The sequence below is a fragment of the Nerophis ophidion genome, linkage group LG01, assembly GCF_033978795.1.
Source record: "Nerophis ophidion isolate RoL-2023_Sa linkage group LG01, RoL_Noph_v1.0, whole genome shotgun sequence".
NCBI lineage: Eukaryota > Metazoa > Chordata > Actinopteri > Syngnathiformes > Syngnathidae > Nerophis > Nerophis ophidion.
In genome coordinates, this window is record NC_084611.1 from 34,006,777 (window position 1) to 34,034,722 (window position 27,946).

General features: G+C 40.0%; 1 protein-coding gene across 7 annotated transcripts in view; it reads right to left on the reverse strand.

Moving 5' to 3' along the window:
• Positions 1-695: 695 nt before the first annotated feature.
• The window catches only part of ccser1 (coiled-coil serine-rich protein 1), a 338,436-nt gene continuing 311,185 nt past the window's right edge, over positions 696-27,946 (reverse strand). For 4 of the 7 annotated variants that reach the window (XM_061901105.1, XM_061901113.1, XM_061901121.1 and 1 more), the window contains one exon: positions 696-2,212. In XM_061901105.1, coding sequence (XP_061757089.1) covers positions 1,697-2,212 — 516 coding nt within the window. In that variant the 3' untranslated portion in view covers positions 696-1,696. The remainder of the gene's footprint in view (positions 2,213-27,946) is intronic. The other 3 variants (XM_061901130.1, XM_061901138.1, XM_061901145.1) reach the window with 3 other exon arrangements.

Sequence of the window (27,946 nt, forward strand, 5' to 3'; positions counted from 1 at the left end):
AATCATTTCTTACTTCAAGCATGAAAAAAAATCATGATGCCAAGCGCATATCATTATGTCAAGATAATGGCATTGGCATTTACTTAATCTAAGAATATTTTTCGACATATAGAGCACAAAGGTCTCATTTTTTTTTCTACCGAGAAAGGTGCACTTGTTATTAGTGAGAATATACTTATTTTAAGGTATTTTGGGGTTCATTGAGGTTAGCTAATTTTAATTGTTTTGGAAAGTCTTGACAAGCCAAATTTTCTTGTTCTATTGGCAAATAATTTTGCTTAGTTTAAATAAAATATCCCTAATTTTTATTTATTTTTTCTTGTTTTGGAAAGTCTTGACAAGCCGAATGTTCTTGTTCTATTGGCAAATAATTTAGCTTAGTTCAAATCAAATACCCCTCATTTTTATTTATTTTTATTGTTTTTGAACACTGACTTTTTGCAGTATGTTACTCAAATGAGTCCTTTACGCCATAGGAAAATGTGTATCATCCGATTTAGTGTTGAAAAAATTATTACATTTTTTACTGTATTCATTTCAACATAATGGCACTATCATTTACTTAATTTAAGAATTTTTTTTTAACATATTGAGCAAAAAGGTCAAAAAAAAAATTTTACCAAGAAAAGTGCACTTGTTATTAGTGAGAATATACTTATTTTTAAGGTATTTTTGGGTTCATTGAGGTTAGCTAATTTTACTTGTTTTGGAAAGTCTTGACAAGCCGAATTTTCTTGTTCTGATGGCAGATAATTTTGCTTAGTTCAAATAAAATACCCCTCTTTTTTTTTTTTTTTTATTGTTTTGGAAAGTCTTGACAACCCTAATTTTCTGGTTCTATTGGAAGATAATTTTGCTTAGTTTAAATAAAATACCCCTAATTTTTTTCATTTTTTCAAATTGTTTTGGAAAGTATTGACAAGCTGGATTTTCTTGTTCTATTGGCAGATAATTTTGCTTAGTTTAAATAAAATATCCCTATTTTTTTTTTATTATTGTTTTGGAAAGTCTTGACAAGCCAAATGTTTTTGTTTTATTGGCAGATAATTTTGCTTAGTTTAAATAAAATACACCTTTTTTTTTATTGTTTTGGAAAGTCTTGACAAGCCAAATCGTCTTGTTCTGTTGGCAGATAATTTTGCTAAGTTCAAATAAAATACCCCTCATTTTTATTATTATTTTTTTCTTATTTTTGAACACTGACTTTTTGCAGTGTGTTACTCAAATGAGTCCTTTTCGCCATAGGAAAATGTGCATCATCCGATTTAGAGTTGAAAAAATTATTACCTTTTTTGACTGTATTTATTTAATTTGGAGGGTGATCAAAAGTATTCGGTGGAACGGCCCAGATATTCAGCGCTCACCTGTGTCCTTTATACATACAGGATGAAGGACGGTCTCGGTGGAGGAGGGTGAGCAGGGATGAACGAGCAGTTTGACAACGTGACAATCTTCCTGCGAAGCACAAATCAGCAGTCAGTGGCTCCCAGCAGCAAACGGTCAGAGAAACAAATCAATTCAAAAACACCGGCAATGAGAGTATTGGTTGTGCACACTCCTGTGGGCGTGAGGAACGGTCTAAAATGGCGCCGTTTGCATGCGAGGGAAATGTCGAAATATACAGCGTCGGATGTTCGGGCGCCGAAAAAAGAGCAGCGTGGCGGCTGGTGAGTGTTGTGGCGACGGGGGCCTGGCCTCAAGTGTCTCTCTGGGTGAGCGCCTGCAGCTCGGCGGTGTGCAGAGAGTGCTGGAGGAAGACGTTTTTGCGGGAGAAGCTGTGCAGGGACAGCGGGCCTCGGGGCGGCTGCCCTAAACGCCCCGTGAACGGGGAGGAGGATGACGAGGAGGAGGCGGAGGAGGAAGAGGAGGAGGAGGACCGGCTGCCGAACGCACGGGGGATGTGGCTGGGTGGGTGATGCTCGCCCCTGCGCGGCCCCGTGCTGCCTCCTGGGGTGAGGGACTCGGACGAGGAGGACACCCTGGAGGTGAAGGATGGAACTGCGGGCCACGGGTTTGCGCGTGGAAGGGCCGGAGGTGTCTCGTCCCTGGCAGAGGCGGGAGGCTCACTGTGCGCGTAGCGAGGGGGGTGCGCGCTAGTGAGGTCCCCTGCGGGTGGCTGGGGGGGCGGCGCCCCGGCCCGTGCCACCCTTCGCTCCTTTTGTGCCAGGCTGCTGCTGCCTGATCCGGACCACCGGCCTGCATGGTTGTTGGCCTGACAGAGAGGACACAAGACAATGGGAAAAGGTTACAAAAATGTGCGATGCGTTCAGGTGCAGAACATTTTTAATCTTTAATGTATTTAAACTAATGTGAAAAATAGCAATTGTTGGCTTTCACCGCTGACTAAAAATAGGACTTCATCAAGTAAAATCATTAAAATCCCTCAGGGTGTACCCCGCCTTCCGCCCGATTGTAGCTGAGATAGGCACCAGCGCCCCCCGTGACTCCAAAGGGAATAAGCGGTAGAAAATAAATGGATGGATGGATGTATATTCTAGTGTCCCTGAAGAGTTACTGCTGCAAGGGGTTCTGAGTAAACATAGGAAGCAAAATGTCCTGTATATTGATCTTATTTCTATTTTCATCAAATACAACTAACAAATCATTTCATCTAACTAAATTAAATTAGAAATGAATTTAAACTAACCTGAACACTAAAAAAATAACACGTTACTTTTCCTGCTTCCTAATATTTGACTAAATAATGGAATACAATAATTTCAACCCTTCAATCATTTCATAAATATATTTTTTACATATTTATGATACTTTTATATCCCAACTCTTAGTTAAGTTTAATTTCTTTGTTTACATTTGAGTCTTGAACCTGGGGTTTTCCCACAAATATGTTAACTTTACACATCAGAATATTTTTTTTATTTTTAATTTCAAATGTATTTAAACTAACATGAAAAATAGCATTTGTTGGCTTTCACCGATTTTACAAAAAATTGGACTTCAAGTACAACCATTAAAGTCCTTCTAAATTTCATATATATGTATATTGTACCGTCTGAGTATTTGTTATGTTGTTTTTATATTGTGTTACAGTGCAGATGTTCTCCTGAAATTGTTTATCATTCTTGTTTTGGGGGTGGGGGGGGTTGAGGTGGGTGGGGGTGTATATTGTAGTGTCCCGGAAGTGTTAGTGCTGCAAGGGGTTCTGAGTATTTGTTCTGTTGTGTTTATGTTGTGTTACGGTGCGGATGTTCTCCCGAAATGTGTTTGTTACTCTTGTTTGGTGTGGGTTCACAGTGTGGCACATATTTGTAACACTGTTAAAGTTGTTTATACGGCCACCCACAGTGTGACCTGTATGGCTGTTGACCAAGTATGCCTTGCATTCACTTGTGTGCATGAAAAAACGCAGATATTATGTGATTGGGCCGGCACATGAAACCTGTGCCTTAAAGGTTTATTGGCACTCTGTACTTCTCCCTACGTCTGTGTGCAACTCCATACAGCGGCGTTTTAAAAAGTCATAAATTTTACTTTTTGAAGCGATAATTTCCGATACCACATTTTAAAGCATTTATCGGATATCTCTACTTGTGAGTGTTGATGACACAGCTTTGCAACAGTTGATATCCTAGTTTCAAGCATGTTTTACTCAATATAGGTCATAAACTCTCAGCAACACGCTGCAATATCTTACTGGGATCATTTAGGACCAAAACACTTAAAACAAGTAAATGTCTCGAACATAAAATCTGCTTAGTGAGGAGAATTATCTTATCAAGGCAGAAAATAAGCAAATATACCCCCTATTTGAGATAAGTGTCTCAGAGCGGGCGGGACGAGCCAGTTGCAGAAACATTCAGAGGGAGGGAGGGGTTTGGGTTGCGTGTTCGCTGTCGTTTGTTAATTGGCTGACATTTGGAGAACGAACATCTCTAGGCTCCTGCAGCTTGTTCTAATTGTTTCCAAACCAAGCGGAACCCTGCTCGCTAAAAGAACCCCGCACACAGATCGTTGTGCAGCGAGACAGGACCGAGCGACACGCACACAAATGGACCGTGAGGTTTCGCACGGAGTCGCAGAGCGCCGCCGTCTAACTGGCTCCCCGGACGCTGCGGCGGCGGCGAGGAGAAGTATGGCAAATAAAGAAGCTGGATGGCACACAAGCCACCTGTTCTCTTTCACACTCCACTGCACACCCCCACCCCCCCTCCCTTGTGAAACTCCTCACTGTCGCACTCCCTCGCACACTCAACCGACGCTACGCCACACGCCCGTGTGCTCTCTGAGGGGGGAATAAAATCGACGGCGGCTTTCACCGGCAAAAATGAAAAATCCTCGTGCTAGCGGATACCCATTTAGATTGACAAGACAAAAAGCTCACGGATGCCAGGATACACAAAAACACAATGAAGGAGCCTAACGTGACAAGCTGGCATTGTGCTAGGGATCATGTGACACGCTATACTAGGGACCTTCAATCGCTCAGACGGAATTGTATCAAAAACCGACATCAATCTGTAAAGAATATCACCACATGGGCTCAGGAACACTTCAGAAAACCACTGTCCCTAAATACAGTTTGTCGCTACATCTGTAAGTGCAAGTTAAAGCTCTACTAGAGGGGGGGGGGGGGGTTGCCCACATCTGAGGTCCTCTCCAAGGTTTCTCATAGTCAGCATTGTCACTGGCGTCCCACTGAATGTGAATTCTCCCTGCCCACTGGGTGTGAGTTTTCCTTGCCCTTTTGTGGGTTCTTCCGAGGATGTTGTAGTCGTAATGATTTGTGCAGTCCTTTGAGACATTTGTGATTTGGGGCTACATAAATAAACATTGATTGATTGATTGATACTATGCAAAGCGAAAGCCAGTTATCAACAACATCCAGAGACGCCGCCGGCTTCTCTGGGCCCGAGATCATCTAAGATGGACTGATGCAAAGTGGAAAAGTGTTCTGTGGTCTGACAAGTCCACATTTCAAATTGTTTATGGAAATATTCAACATCGTGTCATCCGGACCAAAGGGGAAGCGAACCATCCAACCTGCCTCAAATTCTCACCGGCACTGAAAGTAAACAGCTTTTTAAAATGTAAGATATTTTTTTATCTTACTTTTTAAATTACTTTGCCCGTTGATGATTTTCTATGTTTGGTTTTATATTGTGTAGTTATATTTATATGGTAATTATTATTCTGTGACTGTAAATTGTTTGCCTGTTTTCTTATTGAAGCTTTATTTTTTTTTATTTATTTTTTGTCTGTATTGCGTGGTTACAAATTTACGCTTTTACTTGTAATTGTGTTGAGTTGTGAACCCCAGGAATACTAGGGGGTTGTTGTGGCAACCAGCTAATGGGGATCCTTAATAAAAATTAAAAATTAAATCAAATCCAGACTGGTATCGACGCAAAGTTCAAAAGCCAGCATCTGTGATGGTATGGGGGTGCATTATGTCCAAAGCATGGGTAACTTACACATCTGTGAAGGCACCATTAATGCTGAAAGGTACATACAGGTTTTGGAACAACATATGCTGCCATCTAAGCGCCGTCTTTTTCATGGACGTCCCTGCTTATTTCAGTAAGACAATGCCAAGCCACATTCAGCAATTGTTACAACATCATTGCTTTGTAAAAAAAAAAAGAGTGCGGGTACTTTCCTGGCCCACCTACAGTCCAGACCTGTCTCCCATCGAAAATGTGTGGCGCATTATGAAGCGTAAAACACAACAGCGGAGACCCCGGACTGTTGAACGACTGAAGCTCTACATAAAACAAGAATGGGAAAGAATTCCACTTTCAAAGCTTCAACAATTAGTTTCCTCAGTTCCCAAACGTTTATTGAGTGTTGTTAAAAGAAAAGGTGATGTAACACAGTGGTGAACATGCCTTTTCCCAACTACTTTGGCACATGTTGCAGCCAAGAAATTCTAAGTTAATTATTATTTGCAACAAAAAAATAAAGTTTATGAGTTTGAACATCAAATATATTGTCTTGTTAGTGCATTCAATTGAATATGGGTTGAATAGGATTTGCAAATCATTGTAATCCGTTTATATTTACATCCAACACAATTTCCCAACTCATATGGAAACGGGGTTGCACAAACTCTGGGTCTCCTTTACTGTCATGGCTACACATCTCTATTTGGTTCTGTATTTCGGTTGGAGATAAGAGCCGTCTCTCAGCTAATTGTTGAGTTTCAAGTTACACACAAAATTGAGACACAAACATTCAATGTCAAATGTCAATGTCAACCCGCAACATTCTGGCACTCATCGAGGGCGGACGCTCCCCTTTCCTCGCCCTTATCTCTCCTGCTTGCTTCTTTATCTTGTCTTAACTTTTTCTGTTCCCTCTTTTGGCACTGCTCTCCAAATCTAAGCATTGGAACTATTTAACTGGCCTCAACGAAATTGACAAGATCTTGGGTTTAGGGCAGACCTAGGCAATTTAAGGCCCGGGGGCCACATGCGGCCCGTTGAGCTTTTCAATCTGGCTCGCCCGACATTCCCCAATAATTGTTTTTAGATCTTTAAGATGGAAAGTGTAGCTGTCGTTATGATGTGCAGTCATGTTTTCTAACGACCGTAAGTCTTCAACTATACAACGTTTTTCAATGGTTGGAATCTGCACTTACACTAACCCACCAGTGCCTCCATCCATATGCCCCCCTCTACCTCAAAGAACTACTCACCCCCAAATCCTCCACACGACACCTCCACTCTAAACAGGCTAACCTCCTCCAACCTCCAAGGACAAAACTACGAACTATGGGAAACCGGGCTTTCTGCTCCGCTGCTCCCAGTCTGTGGAACGCTCTCCCTGACCACCTGAGGGTACTTCAGACTGTGGATGCTTTTAAAAAGGCTTAAAAACCCTTCTTTTTAAAAAAGCCTTTTTTTATAGATATATGTGTTATGATCCGATGCCCGGATCATACCATATTGTAGCTTTGTTCCTTTTTATATCACATTCTGTTGTTTGACTTCCTTATTTCCTGTGTTTGTTCTGTCACCATGGTTGCTCATTAGTTTTCACCTGCCCCTTGCTTTTGACGCACCTGTTTTTGCTGATTACTGCCTTATTTAAGCCAGCCCTTTCTGTTCATTCACTCTCGGATCTTAATTTGCTTGCACGCAACAAGTGACGACTGCTTTCTATATTCTTACTTGCTAGCTTTCGCGCTACGCCTTATTTATCGCTAGCTCTCATGCTAGTTGTTTTTGTTTTCCCTTGTTGTGCCTTTGTGCCAAGTGTAAGTGTTTCTGTTTGTTTCCGTAGCTCCCATGCTAGCGCCTTTTGTTTGCCTTTTCTGCCTAGCACCAGTGTTTTTGTTCTTAGCCTGTTTTCGAGATAAATAAATATGTATTTCTTACCATACGCTGTGTTCTTGCCCGAACACATCCACGGAAGAACAAATCCGGCACCGCTATGCCCAGCAAACATCACAATAGTTTGTATATTCTATTTATTTTTATTATTTTGTCATTATTATTATTATTATTATTTTTTGATACACTGCAGCATTTTGAGGTTGTTTGCTCAATGTAAAGTGCTTACAAACAAAATCTATTGTTATTATTAAGGATGATATACCAGTTATTATGGTAATCTAATTAGTTACTATAGTCATCTAGTTAGTTACTATAGTCATCTAATTAGTTACTATGGTAATATAAGTCACAGCAGCTCAGACGAGGCACCAAGCAATGTGGGGGGGGGAGCGTTTCCACAAACGCGGAAGGAGATTTTCACAACAAAGTTCTAAAGCTTGGTGATGTATAAAATAGAATAGAATAAAATAGAAAGTACTCGATTGATTCCTGGGGGAAAATCAGCAAATATCAGATGTATCAGATTGTAGGTGGGTTTATTTTGTACCTTTCGCGTTCATGTTTCACTGGTTGTTGCATTTTTGTTACGTTTCACTTGATTATAAAATGTGTCGATCGAAATGGGGTGTGACGTTCATAATGTCAATATTCAGTGTTTTATTCTTCATAGAAAAATGTAAAATTCCGTTATGTTTTTTAAGCTGCTGCTCACTACTCCCCTCTCCTCCCAGGGGTGTGGAACAAGGGGATGGGTCAAATGCACAGGGTAATTTCACCACACCTAGTGTGTGTGTGCGACTATCAGTGGTACTTGAACTTAACTTGAATTATACGTATCCCGGCATGTCTTCTGTAGCAGTCTGAGGCACAATTTGAAGCCACCATGCTTTTGCAAAAAGAGCAAACAGCATAAAGGCCACTTAAATATTTATTTTCCCCAACACAAGTCAAACAACCACACTCCCCCGAAGCGCCAGCACACGTTAGTTATGCACAATAATCGTTCCTCCACTATCCAAGCTTTGCAGCTCCTTCAATAAAGTCCGCAGACTAACAGGGTGCGCTCTTCCCCGCAGCACGCACACCACCGCCTCTGGTTCAACTTGTGTCGACACCCACGCACATTTCCTAACGCGGGCTCCTCGGTTCCAGCACCTCTCAGCTCGAGTCACGTGACCACTCGTGACACGGCACGTTCCACAACAGACCGCCAGATGAAGTCGGTGCTGTGTGACGCGCGTTACCAGCGGGCTACCGTTTTTTTTTTGTTTTTTTTTTCGTGAAGTGACCTTTTTGCATGGCACTTTGTAAAGGACAAATGGAAATAAGGGCTTTAATTTTAGTATGCGGTGGCGTGCTGTCCTTTTAATTTGCTACTTGCACAGTTAAGATCATTAAATCAAATACCATATGTTCACCTTCTTCTATTCAGACGAGTTTCAGTTGTTATCCTTAAATACGTTTATCCAATAAGACGACACAATTTATTTTAGATAAATCAAACATCCTGACTCAGAGAACCAACTTTTGGTGTTTGCAATCAAGTTTTTCTGAGCAAGCATTTGGGATGGGTTCCAAGGTCAAAACATGTTGCAGGTGTAACCTTTCCAAATTAGATAGTTTTTTTCCCCAATTTAATTCAGCACCTGAAGCCAGCTTTTATTAGCAACATGGAATTTAATAAGCATGTCTATCATGGGTAAAGTCAACAAAAATGTCACACACAAAAAAAAAATAGACTTGGAAAAGACGCAGGTGAAGTTTTGAAGCAGTCATTTTAGGTCATTTCTAGAGATCCTGAACTTGTCCTGGAGATTTTGCTGCATCTGTTTGTTATTTTGTGTAAATATTAGCTTATGCTCACCAAACACTTATTTCTGTGATGAGGTAGCGACTTGTCCAGGGTGTACACTGCCTTCCACCAGAAACGTAGCTGAGATAGGCTCTAGCGACCCCCCCGCGACCCCGAAAGGGACAAGCGGTAGAAAATGGATGGATGGAAACACTTATTTGGAACATCCCACAGGTGAACGGGCCAATTGGGAACAGGTGGGTGCCATGATTGGGTATAAAAGCAGCTCCCATGTCATTTGCAAACAAGGACGGGGCGAGGGTCACCACTTTGTGAACAAATGCGTGAGCAAATTGTCAAACCGTTTAAGAACATTTCTCAAACAGCTATTGCAAGGAATTTAGGGATTTCAACATCTACGGTCCGTAGTATCATCAAAAGTTCCAGACAATCTGGAGAAATCACTGCACGTAGCATTGAATGCCTGTGACCTTGGATCCCTCAGGCGGTACTGCATCAAAAAGCAACATCAGTGTGTAAAGGATATCACCACATGGGCTCAGGAACACTTCGGAAAACCACTACAGTTTGTCGCTACATCTGTAAATGCAAGTTAAAACTCTACTATGCAAAGCGAAAGCCATTTATCAACAACACCCAGAAACGCCATTGGCTTCGCTGGTCCTGAACTCATCTAAGATGGACTAATGCAAAGTGGAAAAGTGTTTTGTGGTCTGACGAGTCCACATTTCATTTTGTTTTTGGGAACTGTGGACTTTGTGTCCTCCGGACAAAAGAGGAAAAGAACCATCCTGATTGTTATAGGCGCAAAGTTAAAAAGCCAGCATCTCTGATGGTATGGGGGTATATTAGTGCCCAAGGCATGGGTGTATTATACATCTGTGAAGGCACCATTAATGCTGAAGGGTACATACAGTTTTTGGAGCAACATATGTTGACATTTAAGCAACCTTATCATGGATGCCCTTGCTGATTTCAGCAAAACAGTGCCAAGCCATGTGTTACAACAGCGTGGCTTCATAGTAAAAGAGTGTGGGTACTAGACTGGCCCGCCTGCAGTCCAGACCTGTCCCTCATTGATAATGTGTGTCACATTATGAAGCCTAAAATACCACAACGGAGACCCCAGACTGTTGAACAACTTAGGGACGGCGTGGCGCAGTGGGAGAGTGGCCGTCCGCAACCCGAGGGTCACTGGTTCAAATCCCACCTAGAACCAACCTCGTCACGTCCGTTGTGTCCTGAGCAAGACACTTCACCCTTGCTCCTGATGGTTGCTGGTTGGCGCCTTGCATGGCAGCTCCCTCCATCAGTGTGTGAATGTGTGTGTGAATGGGTAAATGTGGAAGTAGTGTCAAAGCGCTTTGAGTACCTTGAAGGTAGAAAAGCGCTATACAAGTACAACCCATTTATTTATTTATAATTAAGCTGTACATCAAGCAAGAATGGGAAAGAATTCCACCTGAAAAGCTTCAACAATTAGTTTCCTCAGTTCCCAAACGTTTACTGAGTGTTGTTAAAAGGAAAGGCCATGTAACACAGTGGTAAAAATGCCCGTGTGCCAACTTTTTTGCAACGTGTTGCTGCCATTAAATTCTAAGTTAATAATTATTTGCAAAAAAAAAAAATGTTGTTTCTCAGTTCGAACTTTAAATGTCTTGTCTTGGAAGTCTATTCAATTGCATATAAGTTGAAAAGGATTTGCAAAACATTGTATTCTGTTTTTATTTACCACACACAATGTGCCAACTTCACTGGTCTTGGGTTTAGTACTTTATAACAATCTATTTATGTCCATGTACATTACTTAGAAGAAGGACAAAGACCAAAGCAGCTCTCGACTATCGCACACTTCAGCGAGTCTGACGGGTGGGTGAACGCGTGGCGAGACTTCCCGTGGATTCATTTATCTAATCAAGACGAGTGAGAGGTTTGACTGCAGCCAAATACTACACCGGGGGAATTGCGACACTCCCGTAATGTAGGTTTATGTGGGATGGCTTAATGAGGGCCAAAATCCTTCATCTAAAAACAAACCGGCAGAAAAATGAAACTCTGCCTTAAACGAGTGTGAGAAGAACAGAAGGAAGAGTCATGAAGACATGATACAAATTGGAAGAGAAAATAATTACCACAAAAGGGGACAGATGTTGCGTATCAAAGCACATCTCCGATCGGAAAGGCGGTGAAAAAAGGAGGTAAAGCCACACCGGTGAGTGTGTGTGTGTGCATAATAAGCAGCGACAGATGGAGACAAAGCAAAAGGTCAAGCACAATGAGAAAAGAGGCGTAAACAAATAAGAGTCAAAGGATGCAAGAGAATGATGACAGATTGCAGAGAAGGTGATCAAAGACGGAGAAACACAAACTCAGGTGTCCTCTCCCAAGTACACGCGACATCTCCACCAGCTGAGATGCGATAAATCAAATTCAAGGCCTCACTTTTTTATTGGTAATGAGGAAATGGACAAAAAAAAACCAACAACTCCACATGCGTTTGTTTTTTTTTACAAGCCTTGAGAGTATAATGACTTTGAAACTAAGCAAAAGAAACAATACACACTGTTAAGGGGCGTGTGACACAGCGTAAGCTTAGGACTGTCATCAATCAGACTGCAGGACCCTGCACCACCTATGGGCACACAGGTGGAATAATGAAGTCCAAAAAAAACACACACCGGATCCTAAAAAAAAATGACAGAAAAGGAAAAGTGTTCTCAATATTTGATTATTCTTTTTTATAGAAAGGGTTGTCCTGTGGTGTCGTGGTGTAAAGAACCAGCGCTTACACAGTCAGCAGGGGGATTTTGTAGTGGAAAGGCTAGCATGTGGAACTTGAACATCTAGTACAGATTCTGCCTGGAGCAGGGGTGTCAAACTCATTGGACAAACCCCGTTTCCATGTATATTATGTTTATAAACTGAGGAAATACGTCCCTAGACACATGAAGACTTTGAATATGACCAATGTATGATCCTGTAACGACTTGGTATCGGCTTGATACCCAAATGTGTGGTAAAGTATCCAACAACAGAAGAATAGGTGATTATTATACCTTAACAGAAGTGTAGATAGAACATGTTAAAACAGAAAATAACTAGATATAAACAGTAAATGAACAATTTGATTAATAATTTATGTTAATTCCACTTACTACCTACTCAGTGGCCTAGTGGTTAGAGAGTCCGCCCTGAAATCGGTAGGCTATGAGTTCAAACCCCGCCCGAGTCATACCAAAGACTATAAAAATGGGACCCATTACCTCCCTGCTTGGCACTCAGCATCAAGGGTTGGAATTGGGGGTTGAATCACCAAAAATGATTCCCGGGCGCGGCACCACTGCTGCCCGCTAGCCCCCTCACCTCCCAGGGGGTGAACAAGAGGATGGGTCAAATGCAGAGGACAAATTTCACCACACCTAGTGTGTGTGTGACAATCATTGGTACTTTAACTTAATAATTTTGACAGAATGATAAATGACACAATATGTTACTGCATAAGTCCGCAGACTAAATTAGGAGCCTTTGTTTGCTTACTACTAAAAGACAAGTTGTCTTGTATGTTCGCTATTTTACTCAGGGACAAATTTGCAATAATATACATATGTTTAATGTAACCTAAGATTTTTTGTTAGAATAAAGCCAATAATGCAATTTTTGTGGTCCCCTTTATTTAAACAAGTACAGAAAAGTATCTAAATAATTACATTTTGGTAGTAGTACCAAAATATTGGTATCGGGACAACACTAGTCAGAATACTATCTAAACGGCGGACATGTAGCCATAAAAATACGGAAAAGATGCTGATGGTATGTTTGACAGAGAAGCACCTAGAGCATACTTGCCAACCTTGAGACCTCCGAATTCGGGAGATTGAGGGGGAGGATTACGGTGGGCAGGGCTATATATGTATATATATATATATATATATATATATATATATATATATATATATATATATATATATATATGTATATATATATATATATATACTTGAATTTCAGTGTTCATTTATTTACACATATACACACACATAACACGCCCCATAACACTCATTGTTGTATTTGAAAGTGCAATGTTTTGCAGCCAGTAGCACAGCCTTTGAAGGAGCGTAGGTATGGGCAGAATCTGTGAAATTGAATTTGCAGGAAAGGAGTGAGTTTCTGGTTGAATTGTCCATCCTCATTCTATTCTCTGTCACTATCTTTTTTTGGACATTACTACTTGCTGTAGTTTTGAAGCAAAGCATGATGAGATTCCGGATGTTGTGTCAGTGTTTTAACGTGCCGGCTGGAATAAACACATGCTGAGAAATAGCTTCGTGCCTGCTTACTTTATGGGTTATAGATAAACCAATGGATAACGGAGACATATAAAATAGTCTCCTTCTTGTTGTGTGTGCAGTGGTGCACTCTCCAAAAGCCGTAGAATGTTATAACGCGACTGGGTCGGCACGCTGTTTATATGGAGGAAAAGTGGACGTGACGACAGGCTGTCCTTACTCAGGTCCAGCTGGAAATCGGGAGAAATTTGGGACAATAGTTGTACAGAGAGATTTTCGGGAGAGGCACTGAAATTCGGGAGTCTCCCGGAAAATTTGGGAGGGTTGGCAAGTATGAGCTAGAGTCCGATACCATACCAAGTCCAATCTCCAAGGTAAATGCTGTACATTAATATTACTTCATAAAATTACTAAAGTTCGTAGTGTATTATATTGTATTGTTTTTATACAATATTTCGAATTGAAACGTTTGTTTTTCTTTGGGAAAGCCATGTTACATGATAAAATGGCGGCTTTGTCATCATTTCAAAGGATGACATTGACTTGAGTAACAAGTGTTCGGAGTTCTCAGAACCAATAAATCAATTATCCAGCATTATCTACATCTGAGGCCTGAAATACCTGCAAACACCCGCAGACATTCAGCTCATCTCCCGCACCAAACTTGAAGGCACTTCGCAAGATCCGTTTGCCACCAACAATCAAATAAAAGGCAGAGAACGCGACCAAGCCTTCTGTCTCAAGGCCATGATGCACATGCTCCTTTCAACCTGTTGCTGTATATCAACACCCCCCGCCCACCGAGAGGAGTATACAGCCTGTGGCGACATCCCTTCCCATTTACCCGACTGCTATTCATCTACAGCTCACAGGACTTCCTGTCTTCTTACTTGCACTGTCTCACTGTTGTTGGTTCTTGCTAACCTCATCTGCCTTTCATGTTGCAAGACAGATTTCCCTTTGATTGGAGAAAAGAGGAACCGTATCAAAGTGTGTACTCGAAATGTTTAGGGTATTAGAAGATCACATCTGAGAACATTTAAAAAACGTTGTATATTATAAATATAAATATGGGGAGAGGAAAGTCTGGGCTTCCCTACTTACGCTGCTGCCCCCGCGACCCCACCTCGGATAAACAGAGGAAGATGGATGGATGATCTTTTTAGTGGCCGTTCACGTTACAAAACAAAATATTATTTCTAATGTGAATGCAGTCGGACCCCCATGCCGCCGACATGACGCCATACGAACCGCAATGTTTCTGGAAGTAAACATGGCTTCAGCACTAGTTGATCCCAGTACTGGCGCATTTATGTCAATTTCAGTTTTAATTTTCCTGAGAGAACTCTCCTGAAGGAATCAATAAAGTACTATCTATCTATTTCAAGGATTTTGGGCAATCAGAGTCAACACTATCTGAACCAAATTATTGATATAATTAAGAGTAGGGATGATGTTCCAAATTGGTTCTCCCGGTTGTTCGATAAGAAAAGAACCGATTCCATGGAATCGAATCCCTTTTTGAGAACCGGTTCCCGTTATCGAGGCCATTATAGTAAATAAAAAGCGTTGGTTCTTTATTCGAATCCCTGGAAACGAATCCCTTCCCACGTACAGGAAAAGCCCTGTGGGACCTGCAATGTTATGCCCATTTGATCTAAGACTCTTACTGACACCTTGTGGCGATATGAAAATACTACGCGTCATTAGTTTGGGTACTTCCGGGTTAAGACAATTGAGAAGTAGACAAGTTGTGTTAGCTCTTACAAGCCTTGGAAAAGATAAGTATGTAAGGAAACTGTTTAACTTGTTTATGTAACTCAATATTAAGGTGGAAAGTGGTTAAGTTTGATACTAAGATGTTTATTGAAAAACGATTTTTGTGCACTGTTTCAATGGATGTTTTGAGGACTTAAAATGGCTGCCAGTCGTATATTTCCACCATCGAAATAGTTTCAACACTCAGAAGTATTTGTTAGATGATTTTACTGTATATTTGTGTGAAGCTAATATTTACATATTGTGTATTACATTTCAGTATGTTAATTGAATCACATAGCTTATACATTTGTCATTGTGTGTATTTCACTTTGAAAAAAATTAAAAATTAACAGCCCAGTGCAAGACAAAAGTAAAGATAGGAAAAGACAAAGCAAGATCAACAACAATAAAGAGCCTGAATAGATTAATCTGCTTTGGATTGTTTGTTAGCTGTTTGCCAAGCTGTATAACCTCAACACGTATAGTAAGGGCAGGACAGGCAATATGCAATTATTGCCAGGCTTCAATATCATGCAAGGGGGGAATAATTGTTGATTGGGGACTGTGGTGTTCTTAGTGTCATAGTGTGTGTAGTTAGTATGTTCCAATAGCAGCAGAAGTGCACTTTTTGGAGAGCTGTATTATTTACAGTTTTGTGCCCAAGGGACTGACTTTATTTAACACTATATCATTATCTATACACCTATAGTGATCACAGAGACAGGTTGTTTTTGTGTTAATGTAAATATTTGTTTTTCTGAAAAATCCCACTTTGGGTAACAACAGTCATATATATTTTTTTAGGGGGGTAACAGTAAACATTTTTATAATTTTTTTTATTTACAAAATGAAATTGAGCTTTTGTTAAACCAAATATTGTGTTTTTTTTCATATACAAAAACCTATATGGATTCGATAAGAGAATTGATAAGGAATCGGTTCGATAAGAGGATTCGATAAAGGGCTCAAACTCGATAATTTCTTATCAAACATCATCCCTAGTTAAGAGTTGCATATATTTTGACTCAGGCAGTTTTACTAGATATTTTGCTTCGATGTGTGCTTGAAGAGCGTGTCTGTGAGCAAGCAGTCGCAGGTGTGAGGTAACCTTTACGTGAGTTCCTAAAACATATTATTTTTATCTGTTATCCTCCCCGATGTCAACCATTTATTTTGTAACCATCTAATTTGGCAGATAATTATGAAACTTTTGGTGACGTTCTGGTCGGACAATGCGACCTGAGGATGCATCGCATATACAGTACAGGCCAAAAGTTTGGACACACCTCATTCAATGCGTTTTCTTTATTTTCACGACAATTTACATTGTAGATTGTCACTGAAGGCATCAAAACTATGAAGGCTGTGGGATCTGAGCCGAGGATGTCGTTGAGCCATGTGCAGCCCTTTGAGACACTCGTGATTTAGGGCTATATAAATAAACTTTGATTGATTGATGGATTGACTTTGAATGAACATGTGGAGTTACGTACTTAATAATAAAAAGGTGAAATAACTGTGTGTGGGGGGGGCGTGACCTGCGGACCTGCAGCAAAGCGGGGTGTGCCAGGACCAGCTTCGAGATCAATGAAGGGTGCCGTAGATGACACAGCTGAGAGGGTTTGTCTGATCACTTGTTGCTCTGTTAAAGGCAGCAGTTGATGGTGGATATGAAAAATTCGGAATTGCCCCGTTCAAACGGACATTACTTAATCAGATACAGGTCATAAAAAAATCTGAATTGACGTGCAGTGTGGACAAGGCCATATATTCGGGTCAATGCAGTAGAGTGGTACCCCGGGATTTATACCCCCATCTTTTACTTTAATTTGTCTTTAGAGCAAATTGTTTCAACAGCAGTTGAACGGTAATCATTCGGCCAAAGACTGTGCACAAAAAACGAGTCTGCTGTACTCGTGTATGATTCCGCAAAACTGAGTGCCCAGGACAATGAATCCTACGTGTCGGTGACCCAATTTCTGTGCTTCTTGTTATTGAGCACAATTACAAAATAATCCACCACAGGGACAAATCAAGTTGCAAGTGCCAGCAATTTGATAAAGAATGTTAGAAACACTATTAAATTCAAGAAATAACTTGTAGCAAAGTGCTGAGGCCGTTGTTATTATTTTTAAAAGCTAAGTAAGCAATCAACCCTGCATATGAACCCTCAGTTGTTCAGACAACGTCAGTACAAAAACAGAAATTCTGCTCCCATCACAGCCCATGTCTCTAAAAACATTCATAAACATTTTTTTTTTTAATGCTGATATTATCGGCCGATAAACGCTTTAAAATGTAATATCGGAAATTATCGGTATTGGTTTCAAAATTTATCGGTATCGGTTTAAAAAAAAAAGTAAAATTTATGACTTTTTTAAAACACCACTGTGTACACGGACGTAGGGAGAAGTACAGAGCACCAATAAACCTTAAAGGCACTGTCTTTGCATGCTGGTTCAATCACATAATATCTACGGCTTTTCACACAAACAAGTGAATGCAAAGCATACTTGGTCAACAGCCATACAGGTCACACGGAGGGTGGCCGTATAAACAACTTTACCACTGTTACAAATATGTGTCACACTGTGAACCCACACCACACAAGATCCGTACCGTAACACAACATAAACACAACAGAACAAATACCCAGAACCCCTTGCGGCATTAACTCTTCCAGGACGCTACAATATACAAATATGTGGTAATTTTACGACTAAATATATCAGTATCTGTAATTAAGAGTTGGACAATATCGGAATATCAGCAAGAAAGCAATTATCGGACATCTCTAATTGCAATTATTACTCACTATTTTGTGTTTACTAATTTATATTGTATCTTTCCGTATATTTCAAAATAAGTTTTATACCATTTTTTGGATGACGTTAATTTTTTATTTGGGTTAAGGTTTCTTCAATCCCCATTGCCATGCCATACTTTATTTGCCAATAGGGCTGTGTGTAAGTGCATGCATGTGTACGGATTCTTTATTTTTTGGATGTAAAGATTTTTGCATGTGAATATAAAGTGCAATATGAATAAAGTTTGATGATTCCTTGGTGTTTTTTTCCCCGTGGCCTCAGTCTGGACCCTCAGGGTCAAACAGTTTAAGAACAACGTTTCTCAAAGTGCAATTACAAGAAATTTAAGGATTTCAATATCCATGGTCCATAATATCATCAAAAGTTTCAGAGAATCTGGAGAAATCACTTCACGTAAGTTGCATGGCCGGAAACCCACATTGAATGACCGTGACATTCGATCCCTCAGACGGCACTGTATCAAAAAATAACATCAATCTCCAAAATATATCACCACATGGGCTCAGCAACACTTCAGAAAACCACTGTCACTAAATACAGTTGGTCGTTACATCTGTAAGTGCAAGTTAAAGCTCTACTATGCAAAGCGAAAGCCATTTATCAACAACATCCAGAAATGCCGCCGGCTTCTCTTGGCCCGGGATCATTTAAGATGGACTGATGCAAAGGGGCCCAGGCTTAGACCAATTTTGTTTTCTCACCCGCCATTTTGTTTACCTGTATCTCAACTTTTTTGTAAGGGCCGCCGGAAGTCGGCAGACCCGTCAGCGATCCTGTTCTGTCTCCCTGTAATGTTTCTCTGATCTTGAATGGGATTGTGCTGAAAATCTTAAATTCCCCTCGGGGATTAATTAAGTATTTCTGATTCTGATTTTGATTGGGTACAAAGGTGCTGTGGTTGTGGCTCTACCTTCCTCCGTACCACATCGCCGTCTTTGCCGACAAGAGTCTTCAATGACGACAAGAGGAATGTTAAATGTTCATTTATCCATTTCACTTGTCTTTTTTATATATTTTCTGTATGTAAAGTTATCGTTCTTATCTATAAAAAAGTGTTTTGTGTTCAGAAGTATTGGGTGTAATTGAATTGACATGATTTCTTTTAGGAACAATTACTTGGGTTTCAGTGCAGTTTGTGTGACCTTTGAAAACACATCATGAATAATAAAAAAAAAAAGACCTAGAGGTGGCCATCCATTTCCTACCGCTTATTCCCTTTCGGGGTCGCGGGGGGCGCTGGCGCCTATCTCAGCTACAATCGGGCGGAAGGCAGGGTACACCCTGGACAAGTCGCCACCTTATCGCAGGGCCAACACAGATAGACAGACAACATTCACACTCACATTCACACACTAGGGCCAATTTAGTGTTGCCAATCGATCTATCCCCAGGTGCATGTCTTTGGAAGTGGGAGGAAGCCGGAGTACCCGGAGGGAACCCACGCATTCACATGCAAACTCCACACAGAAAGATCCCGAGCCTGGATTTGAACCCAGGACTGCTGGAACTTCGTATTGTGAGGCAGACGCACTAACCCCTCTGCCACCGTGAAGCCCAACAAATAGATTAAATAGATTAGACGTAGGGGTGTTCTTTTAAAATGCAAAAGTAGCATTAATGTCAGCGTATTAGACTTCACATTACAATCTCATTTTACGCCCTTACAATAGCTTCTTCTTGTTTGACAGATTAGGTCAGATTACCTGTATCTCATCTTTTTTGTAAGGGGCGCTGGAAGCCGGCAGACCCGTCAGCGATCCTGTTCTGTCTCCCTGTAATGTTTGTCTGATCTTGAATGGGATTGTGCTGAAAATGTCAATTTTCCTGAAGGAACTCTCCTGACGGAATAAATAAAGTACTATCTATCTATCTATCTAGGTCAGGGGTAGGGAACCTAGGGCTCTAGAGCCAGATGTGGCTCTTTTGATGACTGCATTTGGCTCTCAGAAACATCTTAGCTGACATTGCTTAACACCAGACCTGGGCAAATTAAGGCCCTGGGGATGTGGCCCGTTATGCTTTTCAATCAGGCCCGCCGGACATTCCCAAATAATTTTTTTTAGATCTTCAAGATGGAAATTGTAGCTGCCATTATGATGTGCAATGATGTTTTCTAAAAACCGTGAGTCTAAAACTACAAAAAATATTTCAATGGTTGAAATCTGCTCTTTTGCATGATGTACTAGTTACTATGGTAACATAATTAGTTACTATGCTAATCTAATTTGTTACTATGGTAATCTAAGTCACGGCAGCTCAGACAAGGCACCAAGCAGTGTGGGTGGAGAGCGTTTCCACAGAGTGTTTCCAGAGCGGTCAACCTGAAAAGCGGGTGTCAGGGACAGACGCGGAAAGACATTTTTACAACAAAGTTCTAAAGCTTAGTGATCTATCAGATGTATCCAATTTTAAGTGTTTTTTTTATTACCCTTCACTTTCATATTTTGCTGTTTGTTGGATTTTTGTTGTGTTTTGCTTGATTGCAAAATATGTCGATCAAGGGGGGGGTGACATTCATATGTTGTCAATATTCAGTGTTTTACCGTTCATAGTTAATATTGTAAATCCCACATGCTTTATTTTCATATACATTCTGGGTGTCTCGTTCAGTAAAGAAATGTAAAACACCATTCTGTTTTTTTTAAGACAGTCGCTTATAACTTTTTTAGCATTCAATCAGACATTATTGTGAGTTTTTGTATTAGTGTTCCTAAAAATCAGATATACCGGCCCTCAGACACATTTTTTTCTCTAAATTTGGCCCCCCGAGTTAAAATAATTGCCCAGGCCTGCTTAACACGATTTGTAATAAATAATTCCACTGGTAATCAGTGTTAAAAGTAACGTTCAACATATAAAACATTCTCGTGCATTTTAATCCATCCATCTGTTTTCTACCGCACCTGTTCAAGAAGTCACATCAATGGTAAGAAGTATTTTATTTATTATTGGTTAGCTTCAGAACAAAAATGTTATTAAAAAAATAAGACTTATCATACCCTAAAAATGTTGGTCTTACTTAAAAAAATGCACGCATTTAGTTTTATTCAGTGTTAAAATATATTATATGGCTCTCACGGTACTACACTTAAAAATATTTGGCTTTCATGGCTCTCTCAGCCAAAAAGGTTCTCGACCCCTGGATTAGGTTGTTAAAATGTTTTTAGTACATACATATTTTTACGGCGAACTGTTCCAGATTTGTACTTCTACTGCCTCCTACATTGTTTTGAACTGCAAAGTAAGCCATATTATGAACTTCATGTCCCCTTTAATGTTGAAGAAGGAAAGTTTGAAATACATCAAATGGATGATGAGTATTAATCAATGCTGTGACTCGTGTGGGTGTTTACACATTAGGGCTGACTTCTACGAAGAGCACAAAGGTCGGACTTTACCAGGGTGAATTACAAACAACGGTGTGGGCAAACTCCTTGAAACGTGACCCGGGTCACCCCAGTCTGCTCTCCAGCCTTGCTCCTTTTTGTCTCTCTTCTTTTTTTTTTTCCCTCCCTTGACCTGACTTCTTCGCACATCTCATAACTTCTTTGCCGCCCTTCATTTTGTCCCCTACCTTTATTTTTTTTTACCCGTTATGTAATCTGATGCATAAGAATGCCGGCAGCCGCCAGGGCCGACCAAGCGCACCCTGACAGCTTGAGGATTGATGGCGGGCTGCTGCGGTCTGGACACCACACGCCAGGAGACGGCACAGAGAAGTTAGTCCAAATAATTATAAGTTAAAACGTCTGGACGTGATATCGGGATAAGGACTGAAACTCAGAATAACGGAGAGGAAGCACATTCATACTTTATATAGTCGTCTGGAAGCCAAACAACACCTTCTACAATTCTATGTCTAGAATTGAAAAACAAACCTCGTTTCCATATGAGTTTGTAAATAATGTTAGATGTAAATATAAACAGAATTCAATGATTTGCAAATCATTTTCAACCCATATTCAGTTGAATATGCTACAAAGACAACATATTTCATGTTCAAACTGATAAACATTTTTTTTTGTGCAAATAATCATTAACTTTAGAATATGATGCCAGCAACACGTGACAAAGAGGTTGGGAAAGGTGGCAATAAATACTGATAAAGTTGAGGAATGCTCATCAAACACTTATTTGGAACAGGTGTGCAGGCTAATTGGGAACAAGTGGGGGTCATGATTGGGTATAAAAACAGCTTCCCAAAAAATGCTGAGTCTTTTAAAAGAAAGGATAGGGTGAGGTACACCCCTTTGTCCACAACTGCGTGAGCAAATAGTCAAACAGTTTAAGAACAACGTTTCTCAAAGTGCAATTTCAAGAAATTTAGGGATTTTAACATCTACGGTCCATAATATCATCAAAAGGTTCAGAGAATCTGGAGAAATCACTCCACGTAAGCGGCATAGCCGGAAACCAACATTGAATGACCGTGACCTTTGATCCCTCGGACGGCACTGTATCAAAAACAGACATAAATCTCTAAAGGATATCACCACATGGGCTCAGGAACAATTCAGAAAACCACTGTCACTAAATACAGTTTGCAGTCCGAGTCTGGACCGAGACGCCCTGAACCTATAGTAAATTGTTTAGGTATTTTAAGTTTTGATAGAGGACTTCTATTTTGGCCGGCACAGCTTTTAGAGACTTTACGTGACTGGTTTATTGGATCAAGAAACACACTGACTAATTACATGGGAGTTAAACCAGCCCACATGATACCGCTTAGCCAATCAAATCTGTTGGCTGTAAAAATGGCGACTTTAAATGCAGACGGACAAAATAAAAACAGAGTACAAGTGATAACAACGAATATAAGAAGGAAACCTGTGCTTGAAAAACTGTTCTGTATTTGGATTTTAGTTTAGATTTTGAAGTCTTGCCCTCAGCAATAATTTTTTCTTGCCTCAGTCCTCAGAGTGCTTGCTTTTTTCTGGAGCATTTTGTTTTCTTTAATGCACACTACATTTGAAGTAACTTTACATTCAACTTTTGATGTAAGTAGGCTCTATAAAAAAATAAAAATGACTTTAACAATGATTTTCTACCCCAAAACGGACAAGGTGTTGTCAACACAACTGACAGATACTGTAGCAGTGAAAACTATTATTAGTAAGCTTTTTAAGTTGTATTATTTCCAAATATGATGTTCCAAAACCTGTATGTACCTTTCAGCATTAATGGTGCCTTCACAGATGTGTAAGTTACCCATGTCTTGGGCACTAATGCACCCCCATACCATCACAGATGCTGGCTTTTCAACTTTGCGTCGATAACAGTCTGGATGGTTGGCTTCCCCTTTGGTCCGGATGACACGATGTCGAATATTTCCAAAAACTATTTGAAATGTGGACTCGTCAGACCACAGAACACTTTTTGACTTTGCATCAGTCCATCTTAAACAATCTCGGGCCCAGAGAAGCCTGCGGGGTTTCTGGATGTTGTTGACAAATGGCTTTCGCTTTGCATAGTAGAGCTTTAACTTGCACTTATAGATGTAGCGACGAACTGTATTTAGTGACAGTGGTTTTCTGAAGTGTTCCTGGGCCCATGTGGTGATATCCTTTAGAGATTGATGTTGGTTTTTGATACAGTGGGAGGATTGTGAGGGATTGAAGGTCACGGTCATTCAATGTTGGTTTCCGGCCATGCCGCTTACGTGGAGTGATTTCTCCAGATTTTCTGAACCTTTTGATGATATTATGGACCGTAGATGTTAAAATCCCTAAATTTGTTGCAATTGCACTTTGAGAGACATTTTCTTAAACTGTTTGACTATTTGCTCACGCAGTTGTGGACAAAGGAGTGTTCCTCGCCCCATCCTTGTAAAAGACTGAGCATTTTTTGAGAAGCTCTTTTTATACCCAATCATGGCACCCACTTGTTCCCAATTAGCCTGCACACCTGTGGGATGTTCCAAGTAAGTGTTTGATGAGCATTCCTTAACTTTATCAGTATTTATTGCCACCTTTCCAAACTTCTTTGTCACGTGTTGCTGGCATCAAATTCTAAAGTTAATGATTTGCAAAAAAATAAAAAATGTTATCAGTTTAAACATCAATTATGTTGTCTTTGTAGCATATTCAACTGAATATGGGTTGAAAATGATTTGCAAATCATTGTATTCCGTTTATATTTACATCTAATACAATTTCCCGACTCATATGGAAATGGGGTTCAGTCTCTATCAGTCACTAATACAAGTAATAGCCAAGATCAGGAACCCCAAAAAAGACCATTGATCATTTCTAAGCAGTTGCTGCTGTTCAAAGTCGGACTTGTGTCTGAGTCACAACATATAGACAAGGATCTTGAGAAGCATTTAATCTCGAGACTTTGAACAGAAAAAAAAGCTGGCTGGCAAGCATCTGAGCCAGAGTCTCGCTGAGAGCAGGAAATCTAAAAGTGGATTCTTGAGGAGCTATGGCGGACACGGATTCAGAGAATGTCGCTTTGCTCACTTGAGCACAAACCCCAACAGGTGCATGTGTGTGTGTGCAGTCATGGTGAAACTCATTGACCACCAGCCTGTGCGAAGGTTTCCTGGACATTGCCCAAAATCTCAGGACAAAGACCAAAAGGATGGGGAAGAAAGTGAAGTAGAATAGAGAGGACAGCCAAAGACTAAAGCCCTGGAGGATGACCTGCATATAATGTTTGGATAATCCACCAAAGACAGACGGTCAGATGGAGAAGTTCAAAGTTGAGGAAGATGAAAAAAGGGACGTAATGAGTAAATCAGAGGGCAGAATTCTAAAAAAGTTACGAGAGAGAAGTCGTTCATTCATTTTCCCAGGCAAAAAGATTTCCAGAATGCTCAGTTAGAAGAGTCAGTCAGCATGAGCAGTCTGTAGTCCAGACTGGAAATGTGCTTGGCCAACTGTCACGCCGCAATCCGAAAAAGTGACTGGAGTGAAAGTGTCAAGACAAAGTCTCCCACACGTCGCCAGAATTCATTATTAACACCAACCAACATTTTGCGTGTGAACAAAAAGCCACAACACTCTGCCATTGTGCCGCTCATGGAAGCAATCCATGTTTTTGTGTGGGTCCATAAAATGAGCCACATTTGTTTTGTTTTTTTCCAAATGAGGCTGAGTGAAAAGGAAAATGAGTTTGCAAAAGTTATTTGGTTCTAATTATGTGTTAATGAACTATTTTTACAGAATAATTGAATCTTTTCGGGTGTACTGTAGAAGCCACAGAGATCATTAACCTACATTCTTCATGGGAATATAGTCATTGTTTCTGCACCATGTCCCATTTTTAGCCTCCTTAATGGAAGATTGTACAATATCAGTATGCCGCCATTTAAATTACTGACTGGGGGTCACAAAGGTGCGCACACACACACACACGCACACACACACACACACACTTTCTTGTATTTGTTACCTTCTTGAGACCTTTGAAAAAATGCCTACCTCTTGAGGACCACCCTTTCTAGATATATGAAGATTTGTATTTACAACAATAATAATATATACACACTATGCACTTATTAAAAAGCTTGTTGTGAAAAATGAGTTGGAATTTCACAAGAAAAAGGTCACAATTTGACAAGAAAAACAATTAAAAAAAATTTGCCAGTACTATAATAAAAGTTGTAATTTTACTCAACGCAAGTAAAAATTTTACAAGAAAAACTGAACATTTGTGCAATATTGTGATAAAAGTTGGAATTTTATTTAAAAACAGTCGCTTTTAGAAATGTTGGCAATTTTATGAAAAAAAAAATCGTAATTTTACTCGACATAAGTCACAATTTTACAAGAAAACTTAATCGGAATTTTACTTGGCAAAACTATGACAAAAGTCATAATTATACTCAAAGAATGTCACTATTTCACAAGAACAACAAAAAAATTTACAATATTGTGATAAAGGTCAGAATTTTACATGAAACATGTCACCATTTTGCATTAAAAAGTAATAATTGTACATAAAAAAGTAATAATTTTACAAGAAAATATTGAAATATTACAGAAACAGAAAGAATATGAGAAATTGTTCCCAATTTTATTAGAAACAAGTTGACACATTGTGAGAAAAAGACTGCTTTTAATTTATTTTTTTGTTTGTAATTGGTTTTTATTCCTCATTATTTACTTCACGTTATGACAGTATGTCTCTATATACATATTTATATATATATTTTTTCATTACTTTTGGCCAAAGGGGGCCCATTTCAATTTCTTAGAAGGGTTGACATACAAGAACACACGCACGCACGCACGCACGCACACACACACACACACACACACACACACACACACACACACACACACACACACACACACGTGCGCACACTTTCTTGCATTTGTTACCTTCTTGAAACCTTTGAAAAATGCCTTCCTCTTGACGACCACCCTTTCTAGATATATGGAGATATGTATTTACAACAATAATAATATATACACACTATGCACTTATTAAAAAGCTTGTTGGGAAAAATGAGTTGGAATTTTAGAAGAAAAAGGTCACAATTTGACAAGAAAAACAATTTAAAATTTAATATAGGTTTTTTAAACATAAGATCATTGTCTCCTAAAACGTTGTTAGTTAATGATATTATCAGAGACAACAATCTTAACGTCATCGGTCTCAGCGAAACCTGGCTTAAACCAAACGACTTTTTTGCGCTAAATGAGGCATGTCCTCCTAACTTTACACATGCGCATATTGCCCGTCCGCTTAAAAGGGGTGGGGGGGTCGCACTAATATACAACGAAAACTTTAACCTTAGTCCTAACATAAATAATAAATATAAATCGTTTGAGGTGCTTACTATGAGGTCTGTCACACCGCTGCCTCTACACCTGGCTGTTATCTACCGCCCCCCAGGGCCCGATTCGGACTTTATTAATGAATTCTCAGAGTTCGTTGCTGATCTAGTGACACACGCCGATAATATAATCATAATGGGGGACTTTAATATCCATATGAATACCCCATCGGACCCACCGTGCGTAGCGCTCCAGACTGTAATTGATAGCTGTGGTCTCACACAAATAATAAATGAACCCACGCATCGCAACGGTAATACGATAGACCTAGTGCTTGTCAGGGGCATCACCGTTTCCAAAGTTACGATACTCCCGTATACTAAAGTATTGTCCGATCATTACCTTATAAAATTCGAGGTTCAGACGCATGTTCGTCAAACTAATAATAATAATACCTGCTATAGCAGCCGCAACATTAATACAGCCACAACGACAACTCTTGCTGACCTACTGCCCTCGGTAATGGCACCATTCCCAAAGTATGTGGGCTCTATTGATAACCTCACTAACAACTTTAACGACGCCCTGCGCGAAACCATTGATAACATAGCACCGCTAAAGTTAAAAAAGGCTCCAAAAAAGCGCACCCCGTGGTTTACAGAAGAAACTAGAGCTCAGAAATTATTATGTAGAAAGCTGGAACGCAAATGGCGCATGACTAAACTTGAGGTGCACCATCAAGCATGGAGTGATGGTTTAATAACTTATAAACGCATGCTTACCTTAGCTAAAGCTAAATATTACTCAAATCTCATCCACCGTAATAAAAACGATCCTAAATTTTTGTTTAGTACGGTAGCATCGCTAACCCAACAAGGGACTCCTTCCAGTAGCTCAACCCACTCAGCTGATGACTTTATGCAATTCTTTAGTAAGAAAATTGAAGTCATTAGAAAGGAGATTAAAGACAACGCGTCCCAGCTACAACGGGGTTCTATTAACACTGACACGATTGTATATACGGCGGATACTGCCCTCCAAAATAGTTTCTCTCGTTTTGAGGAAATAACATTAGAGGAATTGTTACAACGTGTAAATGGAATAAAACAGACAACATGTTTACTTGACCCTCTTCCTGGGAAACTGATCAAGGAGCTCTTTGAATTATTAGGTCCATCAGTGCTAAATATTATAAACTTATCACTCTCCTCGGGCACTGTTCCCCTAGCATTCAAAAAAG